General features: G+C 34.9%; 1 protein-coding gene across 1 annotated transcript in view; it reads left to right on the plus strand.

Annotated features, from left to right (window-relative positions):
- Positions 1 to 22,062, plus strand: part of LOC111053765 (metabotropic glutamate receptor 1-like) — a 264,669-nt gene extending 242,607 nt beyond the window's left edge. The window contains exons 13-17 of the mRNA XM_039431937.1: positions 3,002 to 3,390; positions 4,314 to 4,628; positions 5,596 to 5,804; positions 10,992 to 11,083; positions 20,180 to 22,062. Coding sequence (XP_039287871.1) covers positions 3,002 to 3,390; positions 4,314 to 4,628; positions 5,596 to 5,804; positions 10,992 to 11,083; positions 20,180 to 20,523 — 1,349 coding nt within the window. The 3' untranslated portion in view covers positions 20,524 to 22,062. The remainder of the gene's footprint in view (positions 1 to 3,001; positions 3,391 to 4,313; positions 4,629 to 5,595; positions 5,805 to 10,991; positions 11,084 to 20,179) is intronic.
- The last annotated feature ends 3,312 nt before the right edge of the window (positions 22,063 to 25,374 follow it).

Below are 25,374 nucleotides of genomic sequence, written 5' to 3' on the forward strand. Positions count from 1 at the left end.
CCGAAAATAGTATTGATCACACAATAGTATTGAGCATAGTATTGTTGACCGAGCAAAGTGAGGTCTAAGATTCAAGTCGACGGTTTTGCATTTCTCTTTATGTTTATACTAGCCGTCAGGCTCGCTTCGCTCGCCATATCCGTCTAGCCAGGGGGCTCCGCCCCCTGGTCCCCCGACTGGATCGTCCAAGAATGAGATCAGCAGGCTCGCTTCGCTCGCCTGCATTTTTCATTTGAGCATTTTTATCATATGTTAGGACAATCCAGTCGGGGGTCCAGACTAAACGTCTGGCTAAACGGATATGGCGAGCGAAGCGAGCCTGACGGCTAGTAATATAATATTCCCAGGATTGAAGTACCAGTGACCAATCAATTTTTCCGCGATAAATACATTTAAATCTTCAAATTGGTGCCAACCTAACAAAGTCAACTCAACTTAATGCCAACCTGACAAAACTATTAATTTAGTTGCCAGTTAACAACTGTTTCGAAGAGGTACTCTATCTAGATTATAGTTCTATAGTAACATATGATATGGAATTTTTCAATTATAATTATGAGATTGGGAGAAGAAGAATATACATGCTAAAAGACGAACTTTAAACCCTTAAAACAACCCTTAGAGTTGAAATATTGCCAAAAGATTTCTTAGTGCGCCTCTAAAGGGCCAACTGAACATACCTACCAAATTTGAACGTTTTCGGTCCGGTAGATTTTTAGTTATGCGAGTGAGTGAGTGAGTGAGTGAGTGAGTGAGTGAGTGAGTGAGTGAGTGAGTGAGTCAGTCAGTCAGTCAGTGAGTGAGTGCCATTTCGCTTTTATATATATAGATGTTTTTTTGTTTATATGTTTTTTTGTTTATATGTTGATATTTATGTTCCACATTTACAACGAAACGCAGCAATAGAATTTCATGAAATTTCACAGATTATATGTTCCTTTTTCAATTTTGTGTCGACGTATACATAATATAGGGTTTTTTGGAATATTGCATTTTAAGGATAATACAAAAGGAAAATGAGTCTTTTTCGAACGCCAATATTACCGTAAAAATCAGACTATGGAATTATTCATCATAAATCAGCTGTCGAGTGGATTATTAATTGCATGCAATAGCGCATGCAATTAATATCTCTATGTAACTTGGTAAAACTCCATCTGCTTTTTGGACTATTAATTGCATGCCTCATTGAATGCAATTTGTGTACACTATTGAATGAACTATTGATTCAATAACGCATGCAATCAATAACAGAAATAACATAGTATTGTCTCTCAACCTTTCTCTGCTTTGAACTCGGACTGACCTGTTGTCAGTATGTCTTGAAGGACATTAGCTTTTGATGTTAACATTTTTGATACACCAACCCCAACAGCTATTGACCGGTGTGAAAACACTGATATCTCGCCGACACAACACACAGACAGGATTTACTCTGATGGACAGTAGTGTGGTTTATAACTGCGCGAGGTCTACTGTTCATAGAACTACTAGTTTTAGTTTTACCTAAGCGGTGGTACATGAGATACTATCTTGCAGAAGCCAGTATAACTAATTCATGGAAACTACTATTTGCAGGAAGGTTCATTCACGTGTGCGCTACTTTTTGATCATTAGAGAGGTGGATGATCCTAAATCCCAGAAGGTAGAAGGTTCATTCTAAAGAAATAAATAAGATTACAGATGGAATTAAATAGAGAATGCATTTATTCAAATGCCAATTATTATATAATTATTATTTAACGAAAATCCTAAATAAATGCTTATCCTGACTGGCAATTGGGAGGTACCGGGTTCGATTCCCGGGCTGGCAAATAATTTTTGGAAAGTAGATCTCATCGAATTCCCATCTAGCTGTTAACCCTGTTGTCAATGTCTGCAGTAGCAGAAGTCTTCGGGGTGATTTATAGCATTTATTTAGGATTTTCGTTAAATAATAATTATAAATAAATAAGACATTTAGGTACATGCATCATACACACATATCATGCACACTCCCAGCAGCCTACTCTGCTACTCTACACATTCGGGGTAAAAGAAAGGAGACGGGACCGCGCTACCTGTGCAATGGGCTATTGTTCCAAAAAGGTGCATCCTCTACCTCTCGACTAGCATACTTCATTGTCCTCTGATTCCGCTTCATTACCATTTAGTGGCCCCATGTGCTTTCTTGAAGGCAATTCTAGCTGGTAGCACCAACTTATCTATTACTTTGCACATTACTTACATCTGTTACTTGTATTTTCTGCAATAATTATTGAATGTGAATCAGTGATCAAGTACTTGTATATTATTTTATTATTCTCAATGGTTCATTCGATGAAACTCAACTTGCTCACAATCGATTTTTTGGCGTCCTTTCAAATTCTATTTTATTGAACACAATTTGACAAACATAATGTATACGTGTATTATATGTATGTCAAGTCCCATTCAATATCATAGAATTTATAAGGACGGTAAACAAATGTACGCCCAAAAATCGATATGGGCTTCACTTACACACCACGTACATTTGACTAAATTTGTAGTTTTCATCGATGTGTGTGTTTATTCAATAACTGTATGCTACCACTGATTTACAGCTAAAAGTGCCTGTAATCACACTGGTCGACCAATATATTCCTTCGAATGGAAACTTTAACAATAGACCATGAAAATGTCGAATAACAATAGGCGACCACTGAAGGGTCACTAGAACTTCTACCTGTCCATCCATTGTTTTCCGCGGCCCCGTCTCATTTCTTCAACCCTACATTCGCCAATCCATTATATACTGACGCAATGTGTGATCAATGCAAACTTCAATACTCCGAATAATTATAAAAACCCTTGATTGATCAATTCTAACAAACTAAATTTCTTCAAACATTTCTGTGGTTCTTTTCTATAAGTTGTTTAATTCTGAATGATCAAATGAATAAATAAATAAAATATAAACTCTTGTACGATCAAACTCGATTTTTCGTTGAAACTACTTTTGGTGTGTCTGTGTGATCAGAATGCGCCCAAATCGCAGTGGAGTTCACGAAATGGACGGACACCGAGGCACTGGTGTCGATGGGGGTCAGCTGCCTTGGCTTTGCATCGACGGGACTAGCTGCGGTGGTGTTCATCCGCCACAACAACACACCTGTGGTGAAGAGCAGCACGCGAGAGCTCAGCTACCTGATTCTGGTTGGCATGGCGCTCTCCCACTTGGCAACACTGCCCATCCTGGCCAAGCCATCGGCTGCCTCTTGCCTGCTGGCTCGCCTGCTGCCAGGGCTCAGTTTCGCCTGCATCTATGCCTCTCTACTCACCAAGACCAATCGCATCGCCAGGATACTGGCTGGCTCCAAGAAGAGGTTCCCCAAAAGGAAGCCCAGGTTCATGAGTGCTACTGCTCAGGTGGGTTCAACAACACTACTTTTCATGGATTTTCCTGGGTCTTCTCCTTCTCTCAAGTCGTCATCCATTGTATTGTGCAATTCATGCTTAATACTAATCTCAAATGTTTATTTATGAAACATTTCTCCCACATTTCAATCCTGTCACACATTCACTCACAATAATTCCTCTCCTGCATATTGTCTCACTTCCCTCACTTCAATCCTCACCTCTTCTCATCATCCTGTTTTCAAGCTCTCTCATTTTGTCGTTCTTGTTCTCTCTCCTATTCTCCATACATTTCCAGTCTCCTGGTTTTTCTTTTTTCTCTTTCTCCCCTTCTTCTCGTTTCTCTCCTTCCTTTTCTCTTCCGCCTCCTTCTCCATTCAGACTACTTGTTATTAACACCATTATACTCTTTTCCTTATCTTTCTCCAGGCTCTCACTTCCGCCCCCTCTTTCTCACCTATTCCCTTCTCCTTCTTCTTGTTTCTCTCCTGTCTTTCTTATTCTCGATGTATAATATAATATTATGCATTCACTATTATATTAATGTGTCACTTGCATTCTCGAAACAGCACTTGTCTGTCACAACTCACAACTCACTATGACCTATCATGAGTTTTTTTGATGTTTTTCAAAATTTAATATTTTTCAACAGTGATTGAAAATTGAGTTCTTGAACAGCTTTGCTCAACTCCTCTTCTTATTACTCTATTTTCATCTCTTTTGGAGTCTACCAATATCTCTTCTTTCTGTGTCAGGTCTAAGGTCTCGTAGTTTGAAATTTCCAAAGGAAGTCTTATTGTGTTCTTCCTTGCATCATTCTCAACAAGAAAATGTTGTCTCCACTAATTGCCAAAGTATATAATATTCTCAATTATATCGAAGGCAGCGGTGACCAATGTCCATTACTCTCTAATTCTTCCAATTTCGATTTGCAGGTGGTGATAACGCTGATCCTTATCGGTGTGGAGGCGGTAGTGCTGGGCTGCCTGCTAGTGGTGGAGCCGGTAGGCCCCGCACTGCAGTACCCGAGTGTGGAGCGAGCCGTGCTCGAATGTAACTCGAGTCCGCGCGCCGTGCTCGCTCCACTCGCCTTCGACTTCCTGCTGGTGGCGATGTGCACGCTCTATGCGCTCAAAACGCGCAATGTGCCCGAAAACTTCAATGAGGCCAAGTTCATTGGATTCGCCATGTACACCACATGTGTCATATGGGTCGCATTCCTTCCTATCTATTTCGGAAGTGACTCCAAGGTGAGAGAGATGATTATCCTTCTTCTGTTTTCCAATTTTTTCTTTCCATCATTTCTATTCTTCTCCTTCTTCTTCCTTTTCTCCTTTTTCTTTTTATTCTTCTTCATTTTCTTCTTCTTCTCCTCATCCTCCTTCTTCTCCTTCTTCTTCTTCTTCTTCCGCTTCTTCACCTTCTTCTGCTTCTTTTCCTTCTTCTCTTTTTTCTCCTTCTGTTCCTTCTTCTCCATCATCACATCTTGTCCAGTCTTTTCTTGTCTTCGTTTTCTTCTTCTCCTCTTCCAGAGTATCTTTGGTCTTCTCTTCACCACCTCTTCTCTTCCTCTATGTTCATCTTCGATTTCTTCACAAGAATCAGGTTTTTCTAGTTGCTGAGACTCCTATTTTACTTGTTTTTCCAGAATATTTGAAAATCTTCGAGTTCTTTCTACTATACATTTTTTCCACCACCTTCTTCAACTTCACTGGGTTTTTATTACTTTGAGATAAAATACAATCACATGACCAGATTCTTCAACTTCTCCAGTTATCTCCTCTCTTGTTTCTCTTCAGATTCTTATCATTCATTATCATATTTTCCTGAGATTCTTCAGCTTCACCATTCTTATCAAGGTGGAATTTTTAGGTGGAATCACCCAATCACATTCTTCTTCCCCTTCTTCTTCTTCTTCCTCTTCTGCTCCTTCTTCTTCTCCTCCTTCTTCTCCTTTTTCTCCTTCTTCCCCTTCTTCTCCTTCTCCTCCTTCCACTGCTTCTTCTCCACATCACTCTTCTTTTCCTGTCTTCTCCTGCCTTTCCCTGTCTTCTTCTTCTCCTTCTTCTTCCACTTGTTCTTTCTGTTCTCGTTGCTCTCTTAAACTTCTTTTTCCGCTTCTTCTTTTTCTCTTGTACTTTTTCCCCTTGTTCACACCCCTTCTTCTTCTTCTTCTTTCGCTACCGTTGAACTGATTGTGTTGGTTTGGCTTTGCAGGTGATCACGATGTGCATGTGCGTGACGCTTAGCGCAATAGTGACACTGGTGTTCCTGTTCCTGCCGAAGCTGTACATAATCGTGGTGCGACCCGAGCGCAACAACCGCGCGCACTTCACCACCAGCAAGGAGATCCGCTGTCACATCGGCACTGTCGCCGGAGCCCACTCCCTCACTCACTCCACTGTTGACACCTTCACACTGGCTGGGTGAGATCACACCCAATCCTATCACATAAGGCTGGCTAGTAACGGTAGAACATGATTATTTTTTGTTATTGGTTGTTTATTTTATGTTAGGAGCATCTCGCTTATGACAAAACATGCATGATGAACATATGGAACATTATATTGTGTTTGCGTGATTAACATCTCAGTACATGCATGATCAACATCTAAGTACATGTACGTTTATCATGCACACACACGCATGTTGAACATGCATGTTTTGTCATAAGCGAGATGCTTCTAACATACAATAAACAACCAATTCCAATAAATAGACCACTGAAGAATTACAAATGATAACGATAGAAGAATAATTAGAACTTTAAATGAAGCAGCGAAGAAAAAATAAACATCAAAAAATCGGAAATACTTGAAACCAAACCTCAACAAATTCTGCTCGAACCTTCCGCTGAGATCACAGATGTGATGACTTAACAATGTATGTCGACTGTGCATCATGCAGGTTTATCATGCATGCTCTACCATTAGTGGCTTGCCTCATCCAAGCACTGATATGTGTTTGTATGTCAGTATGTATGCTTGCGGTTATCTCCAACATAACTTGAGAACAGATCCAATGATTTCAATGTAATAGAGGAACAATTATTTTGGAAAGGGTCTTAAACCTGGGAACTCGCTGAAAATCCTTGGATCCAGTTCATCCTTTGAGTAGCAACCTATCAAGAGAGAGTCTTTCATCATCTGTTAAGAAGTAGACAGATGTTGTGTGATCGAGTTGAAAAATTATGAGATCTTCTATAGGTATCGGATTAGTGGAATATTCCTACTGTACAATATCATTCTAGACAAAAAATGATATCAAGACTAGAATCTAGTCTAGACTAGACTAAAGAAAACTTTTTAGGTTTATTCTGACGTTTGTAATAAAGTAATAACATCTTCTTGTTCACAGTATAAAAACATAATTAGCCAGGTGCCCGCAAAAAGTCGTGGTTAGTTTGTGAAGAAAAAAAACTACCTACCATAAGACTTTTCAAAACTTCTGATATCTAGCTTCCAATAACGATTGCAGGTGACGATTGGCAAAATTTCTATGAATTTGATATAATATGAAAGTGATCATTTCTAGTACTATTCAATTATATAATAATTATTTTTTTCTGGTATTCAGATCATCCTATTTCTGATGTGATTAGGGTGTAGTTGGCTAAAGAAATTACAGTACAGTTGACAATAAATCAGTATAATAGCTGTTCATTGCTTAATTGGTTTGAGCGTGGTTTTGAATTCGCTCCATAAATTTCCATAATGGCTATGGAGTGGATCGTTATCTAAATGTAGTTTCCATAGAATCTCCAGCCGATAAGTCATTAATTGAAATATCATGTTATGAAGCTGTATCATGTTATGCAGCATCTTTTATTCGTATCATAAATAGAACCGTAGAGTGTTTGCTTGGACAAAACAGGCTAGAGTGTTCCATGATTAATATATCGGGTAGGATGTTTGGTGGAATACTATGCATTGAATAGATTTGAATAATCTATGGATATTCACCATACAGGAGGTCCTCTTCATTCTCTAGCTGAGTATTTTAGTTGAGTAAGCAACGTTCTCCAATGAATATAATATTTTTCTATTTACGCTATTCACAAAAGACCCAAAAGCAATATTTGATGGCATTTTGTGAGTATAGTTCAAGAGATTGACATCCATAATTCAGTTTAGATCTTCGTACAATTCAAATTTGACGTTTACAATAAACCTATTATATTAAGCGAGCTAGTTCTATATATATTTATATGGTTATGTGGTTATCTGGTTATCTGGTTATTTGGTTATATGGGTATATATTTATGTTCAACGGATCTCGAAATCCGTTGGTTATCTGGAGGTTATCCGTCTATCTGGTGGTTGGTATCATGTGGTTATCTGGTTATGTAGTTATCTGGTTATCTGGTTATGTGGTTATATGGTTATATGGTGTCACGTTATTTTTGATGGAATAACGCTTTGCCTCCTGCTTGGCGTCAATCGGTAGAGCATGAGAATTAATAACTATAAAATCTGGTCGTGGTTTTCTAGGCTATAATTTCTCCAAGATCCTAATAGGCTCATTCCGGAGCTCTCACAATAATTTAATACTGATAATTTATAAATATATATATATATATATATATATATATATATATATATATATATATATATATATATATATATATGAATATAATTTATATCCTATGGTATTGAGGAATAAAATGAATGGTACACCATGAGAAATTTGATACATATATTAAACAAATAATCTCAAAGTTAGGTCAATATAGAAAATATATAGAGCAACAAATATATAATGAAACAAGAAACGAAATCAAATAAAATATCACAGATCAGTACTATTTTCTAGTTCTATAGCACAAAACTTCACCATGTGCTTTCACTAATCAATTTATCCAATGAACCAGAGCTACATTATATTATTACAAATTACATTATAAAATCAATGATCATGTGAACATTAGTATTATTGGCTTAGAACTTAATATTCTTCCAATTGGTGTATCCTTTGATACATAAATTGACTCGTTCCTATTCAATAAAATATTACTTATACCATTTTTAAGACTTGGGCGAGTATTTTTATTAATTTCTTAATTTTTGAAACCTTTCCGACGAGCTAGCTTTTATTTATTATTTCACTCGAATCACTGAGGGCGCCCTATTATTATTTCAACTATTTATCACTCACGTGCTGGATTTTTTATAAGTTGCTGATGGCGATCCGAATTCTGGTAGTCCTGGATTATTGGTGACCGAAGTCATCTCTTCCAAGGGATTAAAAAATATTTGAATGACTTTTGCTCTACTATAGCATCACAAAGTCTTATGGAAATTTAATAATTTGATTTAACTTTAAGTCATTAAAAAGGTACAGTAAAAGATATTGTGCTCTACAAATTTTGGTGACATTCCATGGTAGTGGTTGGCAGGCAAGTGGGCAGGTTCTACTTCTTTTTCACAATTTTCATTTCTGACTTGCAAATTTGCATAAAATTAAAATAATTTGTTACTATGCCATTCAAGGCTCAAATAGTTTGTGCCAATCTATTAAATTATTACTTATGTCACTCATCTGACGTTATATCGGTCTTCGGGCTATATCCAAAACATAAACTGAACAACAATAATTCATAAACTCTTATCATTTATAGAAATATATACAAATACATTTGAATTGGCTCACTATTACCGCCCATCAATTGCTACCATTTGATTGGTTCATGCAAATTTGTTACAGTATACATGCGCCTACGAACCTCCTACTTCCTTAATACATAAAATTATTTTTATCTTGGGTTTTTAGTACATTTTTTACATGCAATATAATTTTCTAATGATCATAGGTTGTTTCTCACTTTACAACAATAAGCCATGTGCATTTTTGATTCCTCTAGTTGCATACCATTCAATTACAATAAATTTCTGCCAAAGTGTCTGGCTAGATTTTATGTTATGCGACTCAATCGATCATTATGTTGCCGATCAATAGATATTTTACACCTAACCTCAAATTTTCAATACTTTGTATTAGTATTAATATTAATAATATAGTATTAGTATTTGTATTAATATATAATATTATATAAGTAGCAAATTATTTCCATTTCTATTCGGCCGTTATAAATTTAGCCATGATACCTGATATTATCTAATCTTTAAAAACGTTATCGCATTTGGCGATATAAGCCTATTATTCCACTCAGACCTATAAATTTCTTTCAAGTAGGGATTTTTATTTACCCATAAGATTTTGATACGTTACAATGAGCATATATTTATGTTCAACGGATCTCGTAAACGGCTCTAACGATTTTCACGAAATTTGGAACATAGTAGGTTTATGATATAACAATTCGATTGCACTAGGTCTCATCCTTGGGAAAACTTGCTGAACGACATTAGAAGGATAATTCATCCTTGGCTGAAACAGCTGTGGAAGGTAAAAAAGTGAGTGAGCAAGTGCAATACCTACTATTACATCTATAATATTACAAGTAATATTATAGATGTATAGAAGTATTGGCAAGTGAGGATGTGAAAAAACAAAATATTGCATAGGCCTACCCGAAATTCATAAGATGACCTATAGCCAGCTGTGAAATATAAACACGATCATTTTAGAGAATTGTGTTCTGTTTACTGTTAGAGAATTCCGTTGTACAGTCATACTAAATCACAAAGAAACTGGCACTTCACCTCTATCAAATTATACAACTCCACACCTGACCACATCAAAGTACTCACATGTACACAATTTAAGAGAATATTGATGAATGTTTGTACAACGTACATGACTATTTCAGAATAGATTGGAATCGTTTTTTGTGATTCATGTTATTTTAACTGATACTGATCGATCTTGGTGTTTTTGTGTTTGTTTTGATTTACTTTAGCTGCATTTACACCAAAGTTATTAAAAAAATGTTAATTAGATTGCTATCAGAATGAACGGAACTTGACAAACACATATAATCATCATGTGTACGATAAGTTATGTTCACTCTAATAGAATCTATAAGGATTGAGTTATTAACATTTTGTTAATAACTTTGGTGTAAACGAAACTTAAGTGTTAAAAAATTGACGAAGTCCATGTTCCATTCATGTAAATATTTTATGACCAATAAAATTCTATTCTATTTTATTCTTTTTGAATATATAAAAATTACGAACGAAGCTTGGTGCCCCGATATTTGTTTATTATGATGTATACTGAAAGAAACAGTATTATATTCTAATCTCTCATCTTCTGATTGAACAAATCAGAATACGTCAACCGTTATAACACCAGAACCACTGATTATTAAGTTCATATTATATTTTTAATCTGTATATTATCATTATATCCGCATATAATCAGTTTTCATAATATCATATTTTGAATCTGTATTTTTCTCAAATTTAGTTTAATATAATATTTATTTCCATAATTTAGTTTATCGATTTCAAATTCAGCGAATTACGCCAGGCCCTCACAAACATAGGCCCAAGTCTACATGTGAGTCTCTCACAACGTAAGGGTATATACAAATGTACTGTAACTGTACTGTATTATTTGTGGATTGTGAGAATCAATTGATTTGATTTTTAGTTTCTAATAGATTTTTTTATTCAATTTTTGATCAATATTTCTTGTATATTCGACAGCTGCAAGGACAGAGCCGGATTGAGGAAGATGAATAGTAGTTCTATGGATAGGAACTGCAATAACAACCATGTACCAGTTGCCAGGCATACAGGTGAGTTCTCTAAAGGTTTTCTGAAACGTTTCTTGTACTCCTATAATTTATATTGACCACATCTTCAAAGATAAATTGTTCCTATATAGAAATATACATAGAGTATATTATACATATTCTGAGGGTGAATTTTGATATCAGTAAAAATGTCATTAATTGAAATACATTGTGTGGTCTCAGACAGAAAAACAAAAATATTTGTCACCAATAGTACTATCAGTTGACAATATAGATAAGACGATAACGACTAAAAAGGCTTAGATTATTGATAACAATTCAAAAAATGAAAATCGTTTTCTCAATTATTAAATAAAATAATAATATTGTGTGAAATTAAGGTTAGGTTCTCTGTAAACAATGCTTGTCGGCAATATCAATAACGGTTAAGCTGAACATCTGCAATTCAATCAGATACTCTCTAGCAACATAATTGCATGTAGGTAGCATTCATTAAGATGAGGACAAAAGGGTTTTGTAACTTATAGCATGCAAAATGAAGGACATGAATGTTTAAAAAGCAAATTGATATAAATATTCATTGTATATATGTGAGCAAATAAAAGTCATAAAAAACAAATAGAAAAAATTGAAAGGGAAGTAGGATCTAATTTTTCTAGGTGTACTAATACATTTTGTATACTCAAGCAGAATCTGATTGTTCACCAATCAGATTACTGTATTATTTGCTATGCCCTAAAAAATATACAAATAAAAATATCCATGTGGTCCTTTTTAAAATAATAAAAATTTGTAATTATTGTAGAGTACATATAAAACTGTAATTAGAATAAAATAAAAGTTGAGTGTAAAAATATTTGTGTTTAACATGGTAATATGTTCTTGTAATGCGGACTATTTGACAGTATTAAATTGCATCATTGTGGATTTATTGAAATCCACCAATAGAAGGAGATATGCAAATTTTATGCAAATTTAGAATCTGAAGTATTGTCAAAAGAGAATAAGGGAAGACCAACTGCCCACTTGCCTGCCAGAGACCGACCAAGACGCCAACCATCACAAGAGCAATGGACTGATTTCCTTATAAGAATTAATTTTATCTATTACCAGAGTTCAAATATTGAAAATACTCTCAATAAATGATGAACATAACTCAGTGAAGCTGCTCTATGACATGAGTTATTAATTTAAATATCCTCATTGGAGAGGATGACAGCAGCCCACCAAAAATTCATAGGACAAACGAGGCGAATCCATGCCACATCTTTAAATTTGTGAAAAATCTATGCACGTGAGTTACAGAATATAATTTCTCAAGAGGGCCCTCAGTGCAACGAATTAATAGAAATTTCATAGAGCTAGCTCGTCGAAGGTTTTACTTGAAAATCAAGCTTGATTTAAACATAATTGTGCAAGTAGTATAAATAAGGTGAAACTCATATTAAGGATACAGATGAGGATTAAATGTTAAATTATATATCACTATTTGAAAAATTGAATATGCTCAGTTAATGTATTTAAATATCAGTATTATTAGTATTATAAGAATTATAGAAGCTCAAAGTTCATAAGATAAATTATTTATCTAAATTCCACTGACAGCCGAACTCATACCTTAAGAATTAATATTTAAAGTATCTAATATTGTTGGAATACTGGATTATGAATTCTAATTCAATGAGCAGAAGCGAGTCAAAGGATTGGGCTATGGAAATCTGTAGAATGTATACTGATAGAAAAATCATGAAAGTTATTAGTTGATGCTATTAAGCAGAACAAGAGTTTTAATTGAACCATCTGTGATATTTTTCTTGTATATTTTCTCATTTTGTTTCTGCATTTATTGTTCCATATATTATTTTTTGCTCGTTGATTTCATTGTAATTATATATTCATTGATTGAATGGTGTACCTTCCATCTATTATCCTGTCTTCATGCATGACCAATCTTGTACTAGTATTTCTCATTATCATTATTGACAAATTAATAAAATTATCAACCAACTATATTCTTCACCGGATAAGTTGGATAAATCAGTGATATACAGTAAAGATCACTAAAACTTCAGAAATAATACGTTCTCAAGTTCAAATTTCACATGCTCTCGACAGACTGCCAGCTGGGCACATGTAACCCCAAAAGGACGTTACATAAACATGTCACAACCAACGTGGGGCTTATATAATATTATATGTACAAGTCAATGCGGCTTTACAATATAATAATGGTATATTAGACAACAAAGACAACACTTGGGATAGAGACAAGGATTAATGGATTGCCTAAATACAAAACAATGCAGCAGAGATGATTACAATATTTGAATAACATTAGGAAATTGACCTCAAATCAATCAATCAAAATTCATTCTTGTGAAGAAATTAGATATACTATCTGAGGATCAAATGTTGGAGAATGAATTGAATATACTATGTGAGTGTGAAGTTGTATGTTGAGAAACAAGGAAATAGAATCAAATCTTTAAATTTTGATAAGGATCCGCACACTCACCAATATTATCACCAAGTCAACATCAAGTAGTATAGGCTTACAGTCTGAAAGTTTCTCCAAAGTATTATTCAAAATTTAAAGAGTAATACGATTGAATGACTCTGAATCATATTGTTATTGGAGCATTCCTCTTAAACTTTCCTTCTATTTTTGCTAAAATCATGGTTTGTAGCCTCCTAATTACCAGGGTTATTCACAGACTTGCTTTAAACTGAAATTTTCCGACTTGTTACTATACTTGACTTATCAAGCATATTGATACAAATGTAATTATTATAGTTGTTTTATCGAATCATCCAGCTATTATCGAAACAATAAGACTCTTTGTCAATGATCATGATACTCTCTAGACGAAGCTTTGTAGTTTATTTTGTAATCTGATGCATTTTGGAAGATTCAAGTGATTTCTTCCAATGATATTGCTTCTGAGTTTCTATCTTAATAACGTTATCTTGGATATTCTGGTTCTCACACGCATGGAGAGTTGCTATACGTAGAGTAGCCAAAAGTCTAGATAAAAAAAAGTTCAACGCCAAGATCAACACAGCAACTTTGTTCAAAAGAGGAAAAATAATCAGTGTTGAAGAAGTTCAGTTCCGGTTTGATATTAACATCGCGGTGAAAACTTTACTGTATAGGAAATAATAAAAAAATCACTCGAGCTGAGCTCTGAAGGGAGGAAGAATAAACATAATTCTGAAAGTTTTTTCGCCTTTGTATCAGCTTCCAATATATAGGCAGACAGCTCTTTCAAAATATATGTCCGCTTCATTTCACCATTAGAATACTGTAAATGGAAAACTTTATTTTCTCACAATTTTATTAGTTTGTGAGTTTCCTCTAGAAGTAGATTGTTGTTCCAGGATTCACTGATCTTATACTTACAAAATAGTCAACATTTTTAACAGTCGTGTTCTACCCTTCAATAATGAGGTTATTGTAGATTGTATAATTTATGTTCTTGGCTGTATTTTTGGGTAGGATTAATATTTTACATCTCTATCAGCAATCAACAGTTAGTCAATCTATCAGTAAGTCCAGAACATCAGATTACAAATTGAACTATAAACCTCCGCCTAGAGAGTATCATGATCATTGACAATATTAGTATCTCTTCGAGGGGGCATTGAACCTAGATCCTGTTTTTCATAGTAACTGGCTGATGATATTATATGTGCATGAAAATCTGTAGAATAGATTCGGAAGCTCCATTTCACAGAGCCATTTACTAGAATCACTTGAACAGGTCGAATCATACAATAAATAATCCAAGTCAATTATATTGATAACAAGATCTTGTCAATAACAAGGAATTTTCTGTTAGAAACATAGTTATTAACTTTTGTCAAGAGAAATTTTTACTTTACTTGCCCTATTACCATAGGTAAGGAAAGTATTGCTTTCCGAAAAAAATTGAGGTACCTCAATTTCTAAATTTCTATACGTTTCAAGGTCCCCTGAGTCCGAAAAAGTGTTGTTTTTTCGGGAATTGGTCTGTATGTGTGTGTGTGTGTGTGTGTTTACACGATATCTCATCTCCCAATTAACGGAATGACTTGAAATTTGTAACATATAAATTCCTTACAATATAAGGATCCGACACGAACAATTTCGATCAAATGCGATTCAAGATGGCGGCTAAAATGACGAAAATATTGTCAAAAACAGGGTTTTTCGTGATTTTCTCGAAAACGGCTCCGAATAAAGTTATACCTGGAATAGTCATCGATAAGCTCTATCAACTGCCACAAGTCTCATATCTGTAAAAATAACAGGAGCTCTGCCCCATCTATGCAAAGTTTGATTCTAGATTCTCAATTATCAAGCATCAGATACAATTTAAACAAAAAAATCTGGTGTGGTACACTCACACAACTTTCCTTGCTCATTGAACTAACTATAAGCCTCATTCTTAAACGAGAATGATTTAGGGGAATAACATAATGACGATTGGAGGCAACATATTTGAAACTACGATCAGACTTCTGTATTTATGTGTATAGTTGTTTTCAGAGTACTTTTTCCTTTGTGTGAATTTTGAAATTCGATATTTTTTAAAAGTCGTCAAAACAGCTGTTCTACAGATGAAATAAATCTCGATGTGTTCTTTTTATGAACTGCTCTACCTACCTACCTCATGCACGAGAAAGAGGCTACAAAGTCCATTTCTCAAGGATGGGGTGGACCCCTCATTAGTTTCTCAGAGAGGAGACTCATTCCAGTTAATAAAGCCGATAAATAACTATACAGGGTATGAATTTGAAAAAAATCGGTCAAGTCATTTTTGAGAAAATCGTGAAACACATGTTTTTTTAGTGATTATCCGCCATTTTTCTCAATAATATTACGGAGCTCCTGGAATTTTTCCAGAAATAAGACTCATGTCAGTTGATAGGGCTTATAAATAGCTATCCATGGTATAAATTTGAAGAAAATCGTTGGAGCCGTTTTCGAGAAAAACGTGAAAAACATGGTTTTTTAGTAATTATCCGCCATTTTTCTCAATAATATTACAGAGCTCCTGAAATTTTCCCAGAAATGAGACTCATGTCAGTTGATAGGGCTTATGAATAGCTATTCATGGTATGAATTTTAAGAAAATCGTTTGAGCCGTTTTCGAGAAAAACGTGAAAAACATGGTTTTTTAGTGATTATCCGCCATTTTTCTCAATAATATTACAGAGCTCCTGAAATTTTCCCAGAAATGAGACTCATGTCAGTTGATAGGGCTTATGAATAGCTATCCATGGTATAAATATGTAGAAAATCGTTTGAGCCGTTTTCGAGAAAACCGTGAAAAACATGGTTTTTTAGTGATTATCCGCCATTTTTCTCAATAATATTACGGAGCTCCTGGAATTTTTCCAGAAATAAGACTCATGTCAGTTGATAGGGCTTATGAATAGCTATTCATGGTATGAATTTTAAGAAAATCGTTTGAGCCGTTTTCGAGAAAACCGTGAAAAACATGGTTTTTTAGTGATTATCCGCCATTTTTCTCAATAATATTACGGAGCTCCTGGAATTTTTCCAGAAATAAGACTCATGTCAGTTGATAGGGCTTATAAATAGCTATTCATGGTATAAATTTGAAGAAAATCGTTGGAGCCGTTTTCGAGAAAAACGTGAAAAACATGGTTTTTTAGTAATTATCCGTAATTTTTTTCAATAATATTACGGAGCTCCTGAAATTTTCCCAGAAATGAGACTCATGTCAGTTGATAGGGCTTATAAATAGCTATCCATGGTATAAATATGTAGAAAATCGTTAGAGCCATTTTCGATAAAAACGTGAAAAACATGGTTTTTTAGTAATTATCCGCCATTTTTTCCGCCATCTTGGATTGAATTTTATTGAATTTCTCATTGTCGGGTCCTCATGGTATAAGGACCTTAAGTTTAAAATTTCAAGTCAATCGGTTAATTAGGAATGGAGTTATCGTGTTCACAGACATACACACATGCACACACACATACACACACACACACATACACACACACACATACACACACACAGACCAATACCCAAAAATCATGTTTTTGGACTCAGGGGACCTTGAAACGTATAGAAAACTTGAAATTGGGGTACCTTAATTTTTTTTGGAAAGCAATACTTTCCTTACCTATGGTAATAGGGCAAGGAAAGTAAAAATTCGAGTGGAAAAGATTCAGCATGAGAATCTCTACAACTAATGTTTAGTAACATTTCCACCTAAAATAAAATAATAATTATAAGCTCAAAATTCGAAAAAATTTGATTAACCAATTGCAAACTGTTGGCAACTGTTGATTCTATTGAATGATTCACTATGAAGAGATAGCACACCTCGTGTGTCTTCAGCGTTATTACCCTGTCACCAGCTGGCTCAGATCTTTGAATAGTAGACTTGTGATTCGCGGGAACACTAGCGTCAGGTGATCAATTTTCATAACGGCAAGGAAAGTTGTGTGAGTGCGCCACACCAGATTTTTTACGGTAATATTGCCGTATGAAGGAGGCTCCTTTTTCCTTTTATATTATCCTTGAAATGCAAAATTTCCAAAATCCTTGTATATACGTCGACGCGCAATTTAAAAAGGAACATACCTGTCAAATTTCATGAAAATCTATTACCGCGTTTCGCCGTAAATGCGCAGCATAAAAACATATAAACATTTTAACATTTGAACATTTGAACATTCAAACATTAAGAGAAATGCCAAACCGTCGACTTGAGTCTTAGACCTCACTTCGCTCGGTCAATAATTTATTTTATTACCTTCAAATGTTGAGATCATTGAAACGGTTCAAGTTTCGCCATTAATTTTCCTTTGAAATTCTGTATCGAAATCATGTATCACATGACCATTTTCCCATTTGAGAAAATTAAGCTCAATTCAAAACATATGACGGATCCAAGATGGCGGACAAAAGTTTTGAAATGACAGAACGTTTTTTCTTCCAATTGTAATAGGATTCCCATGGAACCTACCGGTACTAAAAGAATAAATTCGTATGGCTTTTGTTGGTGGGGAGTTCCCTTTCGGGAATGTTCCACCGCCTGAATATATAATTTAAGCCGTCAATGGGCCTTACGACTGTCATACTTCAGCCGGGACCGACAGTTTAACGTGCCCATCCGATAACACGGGATTGATCTGGTTAAAAAACTTTTGGTAATGAGAGGGGTTCGAACCCAGGATCTCTATGCTGCTACGCAAGCACTCTATCCACTAGACCACGGATCACTCCAACAGTACCGGTAGGCCTCTTTCACACGATAGGAGACGTGCAACTTGAACACTGAACAGTGTTCTCGTTTTTTTGTCGAAGTACATTGAGTCAAATCGTGTCTTTCACATGGTGACTCCTATCCAGGAACCTCGTTTTGTCACGTCTTTTCCCCTCGAGGCAAGCAGAGGCAAGATCTAACAACTACGCCGCCGTTTCCACAAAGTATGACTCATCACTTTTTTCTCAAAGTCTAACTTCCTTAAAAATATAGATAGAAGATTTCTGATTTCGGATTTGGATTCAGCGACCCCAAATTCTTTAAAGCGTAAGTCCCGTTTTCGAAAATATCCGAAAACACGGAAGTTATGGCTGTTTTTAATAAAGCTTTCTATTATCATATAATTATACGGTAAAAACGAACAGGTACTGTATTATACAGTACGTAAGTACTCTAGCTATTATAATACAACTTACACTGTATTCGTGTAGGAAATTTGGTAGGTTATTTATCTTGATTTCTGGAAATACCCCAAAATAAGGGAGTAAGATAACTTTGAAAAACCAAAGTTTTCCTGCCGATTGAAGAAACATTAAAAATTAGTCTACAAGACATATTATGTCTTAGAATAAAAACGTGTAACAAATATCATATCACTATTCAAGCTATCAAGCTTTTCATAAATTTCATAAGTTTGTGTCGACGGTATATGACATAAAAGGCAAATGCTCGCGCTTGGTCCATAGTTCTACGACTGAGGAATGAGGATTTAGGTCAGCAACTAAAATCGACAAGCCATGATTGTCAATCTTACTCATGATATAAAGCTTTGTACTATGATACATGGTTTTCATTGAAAACATTCTTTAATAAAAATAAAACAAGATTCCGGTTTCAAAAGCATCAAAGTCGTCAGGCTGGTCTGAGCTATTCATGACTTTTTTTCAGTATGCATTATCAACTCAGCAGTTCTAATACACAGACATCACTACTTGGAATGCCATGACATTTTCCATTCTTTCAATTCCTATTATTACCATAGATCGATTCAGATCAGCACAATGTTTATACTGTATGTTCATAATAGATTTTTCTGATTGTAAAAAGAAATAGTCAATAATTGCTGGGAATTTAAAGTGATATTCAACGATTTGAACCTGATAAATTGGATTGTTGAATGACAATTGAAATTCAGTGAATTTTACTGTACAACATTCCTTTTCCTCCTATTTTATTGGGTGATGAGTGGAGATGATTTATGATTTCATATTTGGATTCATCTTTTCATAGTTCAATATTTTTTGGAAAACTAGAACTTTTAAAAATTAAAAATGTTTATGTATAAACTTCTCAGGTGTTCAAAAACTTCTTAAAACCTTTGCCTGTCCCTTTGTGAGGCAGGAGTATTATTATCTTAGTATGTACTATGTAATCATATGATAATGGAAAGCTATATTAAAAACAGCTATAACTCCCTTGTTTTTTGGGTATTTTTGAAAATGGGACTTACGCTTTAAAGAATTTGGGGTCGCTGAATCCAAATCCGAAATCAGAAATCTTCTATCTATATTTTTAAGGAAGTTAGACTTTGAGAAAAAAGTGATGAGTCATAGGTTTGAGCAAACGGCGGCGTAGTTGTTAGATCTGTCGGCTTATTCGTAAGATCCCCATGTGAAAGTACAGGAGAGCTGCAAAATATGAAATATGATCTTCCGTAATATGATATTCCAGGAGCGAGGTCTCTGCCGTGTGAAACTGGCCGTACTGTACTAGTGGAATAACTTATATATTTAGCTGTTTCCATAATAATTCTTAATTTAGCGGGAAAGTGATTCTTTGCGTTCTGTAATCAGTGCAGGAATGGTCACTTTTCAAGATAACTGTAGGAAAAAATATTTTTTGTTGTTTCAGCAATTCTAAAAACTATCTCCGTGCAAACTGGCGCCGAACTGGTCGACGCACTTCTGGACATGACGTCACGACGCAAAATGGCCGCCGCAGCAGTCACCACACCCAGATGGGCCGAGCTGAGTCCCAGGGCACTTCTGGACCCCCCCAAATTGGGTGCCACCAAATTGGGCCCACCATCCAGAGGTGGAGGTGGCCGGGTTGCGCCCCTAATTCGCGAGGAGTCGGTGTCGGCAGATGAAGGGGAGGACGATGGTAGCTGCTGTAGTGGACAATATAAGAGTATCACAATCAGGCTGGGGGGAAGCACCCCTAGCTTGGTCTCCATTACTTCGTTGCCTATGTGACTCCACGGTTCATATCTATACTATTCAGAGAGTGATTATGTGCTCTGAAGTTTGAATTATTCTACTTGAAAACTGATTTTGTAATTTGAGAAGAGTATCACCATTCTACTAACAGGAATGACCCCCAAGTTTGCTCTTGATTGCTTCGTTGCCCATATGACCCTGCATCTTTACAAAATGATCACGTATTCTCCAGAACTATGAATGTAATCTTAACAACACATCGATTTTCAAATTTTGTGACAAACTTTATACAAAATTTTCCAGGGGACGGCCCCCAGCTGGAGGTTCCCCTCTTGCTGGAGGTTATTCGATACCCTCTGACCCCACGATGGGGGGCCCCGTAATCAGCCATAGCCGAGGGCCCCCAGCTGCGCCAGACCGAAGAGTATCAAAATATGACTAAGAGATAGCACTCCTACTTTTCTTTTGATTTGGTACTTACAGAGACAACTGATACGCTATATTTTCTCTATGGTAGGCCTACCTACTTCGTTGCCAATGTGACTGCTCAAATTAAACTAGCAGATTCTTTCGGATCTTAAACTATTCTTCTACAACTATTACGTGTTCTATTATCAACCCGTTGATTGAGATAGAGGAGTTGAACCACAGTAGTAAAAGTAGGCTACATAATATTGAATTGTTTTTTCTTCTCAAACAGTAAGAGATTTCAAGGGAAGAGCATATTCTCTTCCAATAAACAAATGCTCTCAAAGTTCATCATTGAGAAAAAAAGCTGGTCTTCTTTGAATCACTAAAACAATTTTCCAGCTAAGAGAATGAATTAATTTGAAAAAATGCTTATTAATTCTCCCAAGTAGAATCACTTCAAAAAACAATCAGAAGATATTTTCTGAAGCCTGAATATTCTTTATCTCTGGAAATTTTCAAATCAAATAATATTGTGTAGTCAAATATCAATCTAGTCAAATTTTTGTAAAGAATTTGTAATACATTTGCATGCATTATGAGATTTTAGATTCTCTATTGTACTATGCCAAATTTTCGTGAAGAATTTGTAATACCTACATTTGCATGTATTATGATTCTCTTCTGTATCAAGCCAAGTGTATCAAGCCAAGTGATTTTAAAAATTTGAAAATTATCAGTAGCAGAATATTGAATATATTCAAAATGAAACACAATCGATCAAATCGGAAGTGATAAGGAATATATTATTTTATGAGTTGAAAATTATTATCAAACCAATTCAACTATTCATTCAATGAACGTGTGTGATATTCTCTAGTCTAGAAATTTTCACGTAGATTAGTTGTCAATCTCTCATAATATAAATGATAATCCAACATTGATTAAGAAACGAAGGTTTCAAGGATTTCTATGAACGGACCAAGTTAGAGAAATTGTTCTGAAAAAAGAGTTTCTTTAATAGAATAATATCGATTGTATTATAACAGAACAAGCGAGAACTATCAATAATAGCTACTGGTTTGAATAAATTGAACAGTTATAGAGGAGCCGATAATCATATTCTATTGATAGAATCTAATTTATTCTAGAAGTGAGTGCATTTTAAATTCTCATGCACGTGTAATAGAACTACATAATTTTTATTATTTGTCATGAATTTTCACAATGAATAGATAAATTGTTGACGACGGTGAAAATTCATGACAAGTAAAATTATGAAATTATAGTTGTAGAAGTTGCAGCTCCGTTCGATGAATCTGATCAAATACTGCACACTCCGATGGGGAAGGGAAAGGACATGAGTCAATTTTTAAAGGAGTACTCAGAAGGTTCCTCATAACAAATAAAGGATTTGACCTAGTAATACTGAATGTTATTGGAACTGTGGACTCGTAAAATACTACATTGTGAATTTCTTTAAATAGAGCTCCGTGAAAAAGAGAAATTTCTTGAGACAATACCGTACAACATATTTCTACAAATGCTAAGGAACAAAGTATTATGGTATTCATTTTAAAAATATTATATCAGTTAGTACTCTATATTAATCTATCAATGAACAGTTCGTATAAGATATCAATTTTATAAACAATAATTACTAGTAAAATCCCCAAAAACCCTACAAATAGATTATGTAAATGGTCAAATTAATAGCTATTTCTTATATTCCAATCGTAATCACCTACTGGAATTGATTATTTCATTAACATCAATACAGATAATATTGTTATTAAAATATACGTTTTCACATAAATAATCTTATAAATAAATAAATTATTATATCAAGAATCATCCGTTTCTGAAAAAGAGAAACATTTTATTTCATACGAGTCAAGAAAATAATATTCAAGCATAAATCGTATTTGATGATTTTCAAATAGCATTCATTCATAAACAAAAACGTGAGAACAATTCACATCTTTTAATAATGAATCATCGTTAGAATGTCTAGTAAAATTGTCTATCAGAGCTCAATTATATTTCATTGTTTCATCGAAGTAGAAATCCAATCAATTAATTGATTGATTGAAAACTGCATACTATTGTGATTTGAGAATCATCTCGATATCTAGTCGTGAGAAAATGGATTTGATCGCTTCACAAGTCAATACTGATCTCGCAAACAAAATTCTCTAAAAATTCAGTTGTAAGCATGATATTGTTTTTCAATGATTTGGAAAATAAATAAATTACATGAATGTTTCATCTCGATTTCTTCTCATCAATTGTCTTTTAAATTAATGAAAGGCAAAGATTTAGGATGAGCGAGGTATAATTGCTAGCATAAAGAAAAGTGCTGGAATAAAGAATACAGTTAGACAATAAAACAATAAACACTTAATTGATGGGATCTCGTATGAAATATTTTTTCAATTTATCTACATGAAAAGCTACATTTTTATAAGTACCTCGTAGCGGAAAAAATATCTCATAGACTTCATCTGTTACTTTCTTTACTACTTCATATGGGCCTGAATATTTTTTGACTAATTTCCTAGACTGTCCTTGTCTTACATCAGGATCGTGGACCATAACTAAATCTCCTGGTTCAAAAATGCAATCTGTTCTATTCCTATCGTAATAGTATTTCTGTTTTTCTTGTGCATCTGATAAGATTGATGGTATCTGTTCTCGCACTTCTTTAAGATTTGCTAATCTCGCGTCTAAATGATAAGTGACGTCGTCATTTTCGGGAAAGATTTTCAAATCTAAAGGAGTAGTGGCTTCAAAACCGTGCAATAAGAAAAAAGGTGTATATTTCAAAGAGCATTGTTTCGAAGTATTGTATGCGAATAAAACTTTCGGCAGCATTTGTACCACAATTTCCTATTATCGGCTACGTAAGCTGTTAGCATCTCTTGAATTGTCCGGTTGGCTCTTTCGGCCAGACCTTGACTTTGGTGGTGACTTGATGATCCTAATATGTGTTTGATTCCAAGCTCAACCATAAGGTCATCGACTTTTTTATTTACAAAATGTGTACCTCTATCGGATCGAATTTCTTTTGGAACGCCAAATCGGTATATTAATTTCCATAAGCATTTAGTGGTATTATTTGCGTCGGCGTGTTTACAAGGTTCAGCTAAAATATATCGGGTCGTTAAGTCAACAATCGTTAGAATGTATGAATAGCCCATTGAGCTCTCTAACGGACCGATGTAGTCCATCATGATACTTGAGAAAGGCTTACTATCACACTTGATGGGTGATAAGAAACCTTGAGGCTTCGTAGTAGGGGTTTTTCTCTCTTGGCAATTTTTACATGATCTTACATAATTCGCAATGTTTTCATACATATTTTCCCAACAATATTTCGATGATATTTTCTCATGGGTTTTATAAATGCCGGTATGTCCACCTGTTAAGGAATCATCATGGAATGTTTCAAGGATTTTATTGATAAGAGATCGGGGTACGAGAAGTTTCAATTGATTGGTATGCCCATCAAATTTCTTCAGATAGACAATGTCTTTTTCGATCGTGTATTTTCTCGCCTTTCTAATCGTAGCTGTATCACTATGATTAGGGTTTCGTATTGCATCATATATTTTTCTTATACTCTCATCATTTTTCTGTAAAGTCTTTATGTCTATTTCTTCTATTTCGAATATATTGTAGTTTTCGTCCTTTGTGAGATCAGTTATATCCTTCTCTAGTGGATATCTACTCAGGGCATCAGGTACGTGCATTTGGGCTCCTGGTTTATATTTCAAATCAAACGTGAACTCCGTTAATTTCATAAGTAACTTACTGACTCGAATACTGGGGTTTTTCCAAGTTTTATAGTATTGCAAACTAGCATGATCTGTGTAGATTGTAAATAATCGGCCAATTAAGTATTGTCTGAAATAATTTACATAATACACTATTGATAGAAGTTCAATCTCTCCTACTGCCCAATTTTCTTCATGTTTTGTCAGTTTTCTGGAAACAAAAGCTACTGGATGTAATTTTCCATTGTCATCAGGCTGCGAGATAATGCCCCCTATTCCAACTCGAGAAGCATCTGTGTGTACCACTACCTCCTTATCATTATTAAAATGATGAAGTACGGGTTGTGATAAAAGTTTGCTTTTTATTTCCGAGAATGCGTTCTGCTGATCTTCTTCCCAAGTGATTGGTTTATTCTCGTTATTTTTAGATATCAGATTTGTTAAGGGTCTTGCAATTATAGCGTAGTTTTGAATGAATTTTCGGTAAAATCCACTAAGACCAAGAAATGCTCTGACATCTTTGACAGTTTTGGGTATAGGGTATTTTTCGATAGCTTCCAAGGTTTCGGAAGCGGGTTGTATCCCTTCCTTTGAGACAGTGTGTCCAAGTACTTTAATTTTTCGGTAGAAGAAGTGACATTTTGATGTATTCAATTTTAGTCCTACGTCTTGCAATCTTTTCAAGGTTTTCTCGAGCTGTTGA

Source organism: Nilaparvata lugens, chromosome 7, assembly GCF_014356525.2.
Source record: "Nilaparvata lugens isolate BPH chromosome 7, ASM1435652v1, whole genome shotgun sequence".
In the NCBI taxonomy this organism is placed as follows: Eukaryota; Metazoa; Arthropoda; class Insecta; order Hemiptera; family Delphacidae; genus Nilaparvata; species Nilaparvata lugens.